The 8,380-nt window shown below is 49.9% G+C and overlaps 1 protein-coding gene across 1 annotated transcript in view; it reads left to right on the top strand.

Moving 5' to 3' along the window:
* FOXG_04892 (uncharacterized protein) overlaps positions 1–6,401 on the top strand; it is a gene marked incomplete at both ends in the record, with an annotated part of 9,683 nt that extends 3,282 nt beyond the window's left edge. Inside the window, 2 exons of the mRNA XM_018382931.1 lie at positions 52–3,127; positions 3,270–6,401. Coding sequence (XP_018239750.1) covers positions 52–3,127; positions 3,270–6,401 — 6,208 coding nt within the window. The remainder of the gene's footprint in view (positions 1–51; positions 3,128–3,269) is intronic.
* Positions 6,402–8,380: the final 1,979 nt, after the last annotated feature.

The following is an 8,380-nucleotide window of genomic DNA, read 5'->3' as shown; positions in this document are numbered from 1 at the left end:
TCAGTAACTCCAACACAGGATCTATCGTGTCAAGTGACTGAAGAGTATCAGGCTGATCCTCAATAATGATGGCATTCGGCTTGCCACGCTCTCCTTCAACAAGGCTGACGCCGGCATCTTCCTACGAGGCAAGACTATGCGTATCTCGGCTCGACTTGGTGATCTTTCGCTCGTTGACGACGTTAATCTCGGCGTCTCAGAGGATTCACACTTGCGAAAGCTCGTGACCATTCAAGGCGATGACTTGGCAGACTTCCGCTACGAAACATTTGACTCTTCCAATCCCAAGGCTTATCCTGGATATGACAGCTCAGTCTTCCTTCGTGCTGGTTCCGTCAAGGTGAATTTTGTGGAGGAGCCATTCCGCAAGATTATTGACTTCTTGGTCAAATTTGGCAAGATGCAGGCTCTATACAATGCTGCGCGCCAAGCTGCTATGAACCAAGCCAATCAGTTGCAACAGAGCCCAAGTCGCTTCAAGTTTGATGTTGTTGTCAACACTCCTATCGTTGTGTTCCCTCGAGTGCAACAGCCAGGTCAGACTGAAAGAGATGTCGTCACTGCTTACCTTGGTGAGATCTACGCTCAGAACAAATTCACCCCTCTGGACGACAGCGAGAACTCAGATATTGCTATGAAGCTGTCTGCTGGTATTCGAAACATCAAGCTCACTTCCGACTTCCACTACGCTGGCAATGATTCAGAGGAGCTCGAGATGATTGACCATGTCGATCTTGGATTCAACATCACATATGCTGAACACAAGTCTGGTGTCAAGAGACCAGAGACCGAAATAGAAGGAACGATGTCTGACTTCAACCTGCGACTCACTCAGTACCAAGTCAAGTTCCTTCTAGAGATCTCTAAGTCTGTGCCTGCAGCATTTGCCGGCGAAGGTAACGACAATGAAGAAGAGGCTGCCAAGGCAGTTGACGAGGGTACTCTACAGCGCGCTCGCACAGTCAACAGTGAAGAGCAGGCTGGCGAAGACCAGAGTCTTATTGATCTTGGGCCTGAACTTGGTTCGATCGACAAGGAATGGACAAAACTTGATCTCGTCTTCCGCGTCAACACCATTGGCCTTGAACTGATCAACGCGCCAGAGAATGAGCCTGTGCACGACATTGCGAGGTCCAGTCTATCTCGATTCTCACTCGACGACACAAAGGTCAAGACAAGGATGCTCTCCGACGGTTCACTTGAGGCAGAGCTGCTTATCCGATCATTCACAATCTACGATAGTCGGCCGCGCGAGACCAACAAGTTCCGTCGTATCATGTCATCGATGAACAAGGACGTGCAACAACTGATGGCTAGCGTTACCATGTCGGGCGGCAAAGAAAAGAGCTTGATTGCCATGGCTACTATCGACAGTCCAAGAGTGATCTTTGCACTTGACTACCTCTTTGCCATTCAGAAATTCGCCATGGAGGCGTTGACCGTTGATGAAGGCAGCCCAATGGATGACGAGAGTATCGCTGAGACGACACCCGACGAATCCGACACCGAGTCTATGCAAGTCTCTTATGCTGGTAACGCCTCGCGTCCTCGGTCGCAAATCTCGCGACGACAGAGCGAAGAGGTCACTCAAAAGCAAGAGAAGAAGGAGTCTGCAATGAGCATTGCTTTCCGCGTCAATCTCGTTGACGCTCAAGTGATTCTGATCGCCAATCCCTTGACATCAAGCTCCGAGGCGGTTGTCCTGTCTATTCGACAGATGCTTCTCTCGCAACAGCATGCCTTGACTTTCCAGATTTCCGAAATCGGCATGTTCTTGTGTAGAATGGACAAATTCGAGACGTCTCGTCTTCGTATCATTGATGACTTCTCGGTCCAATTGAGCATGGATAGCTCCAAGCCTCAAGCTACAGACATCCACGTGGATATTGAACCACTTGTCTTGCGGCTGTCACTCCGCGATATTCTTCTTGTTCTTCAGATTGTTAGCAAAGCGAGCGAGTTGTCTGGCAACGAGCCTAAACAAGTTAAGGAGACTCCTGCTGAGCAGAAAGCAAGAGAACTTCGCCACGCTGGAATGAAGCAACGATCTGCCAGTGGACGAGGCCAGTCTACCATCGCTGGACGAAGCAAGGTCACAGCAACCTCTCACGCCATTACTCATGCCGATAACAAGGGCAAGACTCCAGAGCAGATTGCTCAAAAGAACTACGAGACGTTGTCCGCAACTGTGGACGGCATCCGTGTTGTCCTAATTGGCGACGTACACGAACTTCCAATCCTTGACTTGGGCATCAAGAACTTCACTGCTTCAGCTGAGAATTGGTCGTCGAACCTCAAGGCTGAGACTGCCATTGACCTGTACTCCAATGTCTACAACTTTGCCAAGTCCAGCTGGGAACCTCTTCTCGAGCCATGGCAAGTTGGCTTCGGTGTAGCTAAGGACCCTATCTCAGGATTGTTGTCGGTTGATGTCGCTTCAAAGAAGGTTTTCGATGTTACCATTACCACCGCTTCAATTGCTCTGGCTTCCAAGTCATTCCAGTTCCTTACATCCGAAGAGGATGTGCTGGACAAGCCGCGTGGTGTTGAAGCACCGTACCGCATCAGAAACTACACTGGATTTGATGTTGTTGTGCACTCTAAGAGTCCTACCAGCGATGAGCCTATCAATCTCCGCTTGGAGGATGGCAAGGAAGCCCCCTGGAGTTTTGAGCATTGGGAGAAGATGCGTGAGAACCTTCTCACTGAGTCGAACCAGAACTACGTCTCTATTCAGTTGGAAGGCAGTGGTTTTGATCCTGTTAAGAACGTGAGACTCAACCGAGAAGGAGAATACCTATATGGTCTTCGCCCCAAGGCCGATGTCTTGCATCGTCTCTGCGTTGAAGTCGAGTTGGGAACCGACAACATCAAGTATGTGACCTTCAGATCTCCACTACTTGTGGAAAATGCCACGCAAATCCCCGTCGAGCTTGGAATATTTGACGTACAGGAGGGACATTTACTCAAGATTGAAAAGATTGCGCCTGGTGACGCCAGACCCGCTCCTGTGGGTGCCGTATTTGAGAAGCAAGTGATTGTGAGACCTGATGGCGGTTTCGGGTATCAGTGGAGTACCGACCATCTGTTCTGGAGAGACATGCTCAAGAGGCCTACCAAGCAGGTGGTGTGTAAGGGAGAGAATGGCGATCCGTTCTACTTCCAGGTCCATGCCCGTTTTGACAAGGGCAACCCATTGACCAAGTAAGCTTGCTGCCCTCGCTACATGTAATGATACTAATAACTACAGACATTACCCATACATGAAGGTCAAGCTCTCGGCGCCAGTCACGCTTGAGAACCTGCTGCCATACGACTTCAAGTATCGCATATATGATAAGAATACCAAGAAAGATTGGACCAACTTCTTGCGAAAGGGAGGTGTCAGCCCCGTCCACGTTGTTGAGCTTTCACACCTTCTGCTCCTCAGCGTCGACATGCAAGATACGGTGTTCAAGGCAAGCGATTTCGCAATCATCAACTCAGGCACGAATGAAGAGTTCCGCAAAGAGTATAAACTTGTTGTCAAGGATGACAAGGGATTGCCGCTACATCTCTCACTGCATCATTTCAAGATCCCCAACAGTGGAGGTGCTTCCAAGATCACAGTCTTCAGCCCCTATGTTGTGTTGAACAAGACTGGCGTTGATGTTCAAGTCCGCGCCAAGAGCTTCCTGCAACAGGCCAAGCCAGCAGCGGGCCAATTCCCTCTCATGGATACATCTGATCGAGAGCGTCCCAAGGCTCTTCCCTTCATGTTCTCTTATGGAAATGATGATCACCGCAACCGAGCCCTTCTCAAGATTGCCGACTCGGAATGGAGCAAGCCTCAAAGTTTCGATGCTATCGGCAGTACCACTGAGGTTGTGTTGAACTCAGCGACTAAGGATAAGGAGATCCACGTGGGTGTTACTGTTGAGTCAGGTGAAGGCAAGTACAAGCTCACCAAGGTTGTTACGATTGCTCCTCGATTTGTTCTACACAATAAGATGGATGGAGAGATTCTTGTTCGAGAATCCAGCTCCTCTGGCTATCTCACTCTTAGTGATGGTGCTTTGCAGCCGCTACACTTCATGCAAAAATCCAAGGTCAAGCAGTTGTGTCTCTGTTATCCTGGTGTCAACAACCAATGGACATCTCCATTCAACATTGCGGACATTGGCACAACTTATGTCAAGATCGCCAAGGCTGGGCAGCGACAGAACCTCGTCAAGGTCGAGGTTCTGATGGAGAACTCTACAGTCTTCTTGAATCTCAGCATGGAGAAGAAGAATTGGCCATACTCGATGCGCAACGAGAGTGATGTTGAGTTCATGTTCTGGCAAGCCAATCCCAATGTTGACGAAGATGGGGACGAAGACCGCAGTGGATGGCGACTGATAAGATATCGCCTTCCGCCTCGCAGCATCATGCCATACGCTTGGGATTTCCCTGCTGCCAAGTTCCGAGAGATCATCATCGCTGCAAATGGCAAGGAAAGGCATGTCAAGCTGGCCGAGATCGGTAATCAGATTCCGATGAAGTTCCATACTTCTTCTGGAGCTCCTAAGATTGTCGACATCAACGTTGCTGCCGATGGACCAAAGCAGACACTGATTCTCAGCAACTTCCGTGCCAGCAAGAGCATGTACAAGCCCAAGGCATTGGCTAGGACCAACACCGGCCCCGAGGCTTTTGAGGTCAAGGATCAAGATACAGGTGCTACATTCCGCGCGCAGCTCAAGCTGGCTGGTATTGGTGTCTCCTTGGTCAACGCTCAGATGAAAGAACTTGCCTACTTGACTTTCCGTGATGTCCAGTTGCGGTACAGCGATTCGCCTCTGATCCAGACAATCTCAATGGCTATCAAGTGGATCCAGATCGACAATCAATTGTACGGTGGCATTTTCCCTATGGTCCTCTACCCCAGTGTTGTGCCTAAGAAGGCGCAGGAGGTAGAGGCTCATCCATCGCTGCACGCCATGGTCAGCCGTGTCAAGGATGATTCGTATGGTGTGCTGTACGTCAAGTATGCGACCATTCTGCTGCAGGAAATGACAATTGATCTGGATGAGGACTTTGTGTTTGCTCTTCTTGACTTCACAAATGTGCCTGGCGCCAGCTGGACAGAGGTTGACGATTCTGGGAAGCTGTGCGACGAGGATCTTGACATTCCTGAGCCATCAGGCCAACCAGCTGGTCAAGATATCTACTTTGAGGTTCTCAACATCCAGCCCATGCAGCTTAACTTGAGTTTCATGCGTACAGAACGTGTCAATGCTGAGGACAAGACATCATCGCGCAACCCCATCATGTTCTTCCTCAACGTCATGACCATGGCTGTTGGAAACGTCAACGATGCACCACTTCGGTTCAATGCGCTTATCCTCGACAACGTGAGAGTGACCACAGCGGTACTTATTCAGAACTTCTCCAGCCACTATAGTCAGGAGGTCATGTATCAGATCCACAAGATTCTGGGATCTGCCGACTTCCTCGGAAACCCTGTGGGTCTGTTCAACAGCATCTCGTCGGGTGTGACAGATGTGTTTTACGAACCGTATCAGGGCTTGATCTTGTCGGATAAACCAGAAGAGTTTGGTCTGGGCATCGCCAAGGGCGCCGCTTCGTTTGCCAAGAAGACGGTGTTCGGATTCAGTGACAGTTTCTCCAAGTTTACAGGCAGTCTCAGTAAGGGACTTGCAGCGGCGTCACTGGACAAACAATTCCAGGATCGTCGTCGTATCACAAGGGCTCGCAACAGGCCGAAGCACGCCTTGTACGGTGTGACTGCTGGCGCGAACAGCTTTATCACAAGTGTTGCATCAGGCGTTGGCGGTCTTGCACGCAAACCTCTGGAGGGCGCCGAACAGGAGGGTGCTCTAGGCTTCTTCAAGGGTGTCGGCAAGGGCATGATTGGACTGGCTACCAAGCCGGCGGTTGGTGTGCTTGACATGGCAAGCAATGTCAGTGAAGGTATTCGCAACACTACCACAGTGTTTGACGGTCAAGAATTGGATCGCACACGATATCCACGATACATTCCACAAGATGGCATCGTGCGCCCTTACAACCCGCGGGAAGCTCTCGGTCAATACTGGCTGAAGCAAGTTGACAACGGGCGATACTTTGACGAGCAGTACATTGGACATCTTGAGCTACCCAAGGAAGATATGGTCGTCATGGTGACATATGCTCGGATCTTGTTGATCCGATCGCGACGTCTGACAAGCGAGTGGGACGTTCCTCTGAAGGATGTTCAGACTATCGCAAAGGAGCGGACGGGTGTGAGCTTGGCATTGAGAGGAGGAGCTAATGGGCCGTTTATTCCTATCGGTGAAGGCAGTGAGAGGGGGTTCTTGTACAAGATGATTGGGGTTGCGGTTGAAGAGTTTAATAGGAGGTTTAGAAGTGGAGAGTAAAAGGAGGATACTGTATGAGGGCCGTTGTAATAGGCAGTAGTACGATGGAGTTTGGAGTATTGCTAGATCGTATTTAATCAGAACACGAGGTACACGAATGAAGCATTGCGACATCTACAATAGTGACCAATCGAATACCTGAACAGGTCCAATCAATGGCGATATGCCCGACTTCACAACGACTTGGAATTGACACCTGTCGAGACAGAGACCAGAGAAGTCTGTCTCAGTCACTCGCATTTCATCGTTAACACGGCGCATGGAGTAGATACTGAGCCGAGACGCGAATGTCCCCGTGAGGTACACGGCCTGGCCCGACGCGACATATCAAGCTTATTTACACGAACCCCCGTGACGACCGAGATAACCGTCATTGAGGCCGGGCCGTCGCTCTCGCTCGGCTGTGCCGCTTAGTAATGGCTTACGGCCGGAGACAGATGGGGCTGGGACGATGAATCGGATGCAGACGCGAAAGAGACGATATCGTGGAGAGGTTGCGGCGATATGGACATGAACGCTTGTTGTGATGAACCGGTGTAGCCAACGTTGGCGCGACACTCGGGAGGAAGAGTGGGATAAGCTGTTATCAGTGTAGACAAAGTCAAAAAGAGGTCATCGTGATCTCACATGCGAAGGCAACTCGGCAAAGTTGGGATGTGAAGAGAAGAGGAGAGGAGATAGGGAGATGCCATATATGGCAAGGACAAAAGAGACATGTGATGGATGGAGTCCACGAGAGAAGCGATTAGCAGATTAACGAAGATGAATTAGATCCAGATTAACAATGCATGCACTCTCGAAATTGAGGGGAAGTGTGTCAAGCAAACCCAAGACAACGGTCGTCTTGATAGAGTCTGACGGGCGGGCCAGACCGAGAATCAACGGAGATGGCCGACAATCACTGTGACATCCAAAACGACTATATCTTTCACGGAAGGAGACGAATAAAATATCCATGCCTATCTCTTTACCCAAGCTGACATGTGTGTGTGCGACTGTGCGTGCCGTGCTATTATTTGCAGATAATAGCCCAGCCCCAGCCTCGGAAGAAGAAAGATGGTGTGAAGGGGAGGGAGGGGGGCCCGTTAGCTGAAGCTGGGGAAGTAGGCTATCAGAATCCCTGTCGATGCATGTCGATAAGCTCAAGGTCTGGTCTGGGCAAGCAAGACAAGCTGGGGGTTAGTTTACTGGAGGAGGTGCTGGGGGAGATGAGTGGTTGTTGTTGTTACATAACGAGGCTCTTTGAAGCTGTAAGCCACCAAGAACAGAATGACCTACCTAAAGAGTGATAGTCCCATTTCGGGGTGAAAAGTAAAAAAACTGAATTTGGATTAAAGAACGGGTGTGGCTTTTCTTGATCAAGTGGAGAGGTATCGGAGATTCAGTCAAGAAACAGGCTTGGTCTTGCTTCACTCGTCAGGTCCAGACATTCACACAGATATCAGCACTCTTTCTTATCTATCTTGTGTCAGAATAAGGTAAGGAATAGATAGGACCAGTCTGTATCAGATATGGCCCGGGGAACGAGATCCAAATGGTGACCGAGAGCCAAGCTACACAAGTTCCCCAATGAATCAAGAAATCGAGTCCTATTGGCCAATGAGTGAGCAAGTGGTGGGCAAAGGGTCCCCCGAGCTATGCCAATAACGAGCGGCTTCTCCGTTTGTGGAGACTACGTCAGTGGAGAAGACGAACTTGAGCTTTTCAAACGTTCCAGCAACCTTCTAAAATAGGGATAGTACACGCCGAGGTTTGGGCCGGGGGTGGCGACTACAGACAACAGAACAGCAGATACAGAGGGCTTCAGTCTTGACAGAAGTATACTGAGATAGCTGAGTATACAGCAGATGAAAGAACGCAGTAAGAGAGCAGAGGCTATACAGCTGTGTTGCTGTCACTGTTGCAGCACCTGCAGTGTATCTCCATTCTTCCGATCGTTCAACACCAGAAATATACTTGGTGCAGAGGCATCTCCGAAA

Source organism: Fusarium oxysporum, chromosome 7 (genome assembly GCF_000149955.1).
Source record: "Fusarium oxysporum f. sp. lycopersici 4287 chromosome 7, whole genome shotgun sequence".
Taxonomy (NCBI): Eukaryota; Fungi; Ascomycota; class Sordariomycetes; order Hypocreales; family Nectriaceae; genus Fusarium; species Fusarium oxysporum.
The sequence above is the reverse complement of the archived record's forward strand: the minus strand, read 5'-3'. Positions and strand labels throughout refer to the sequence as shown.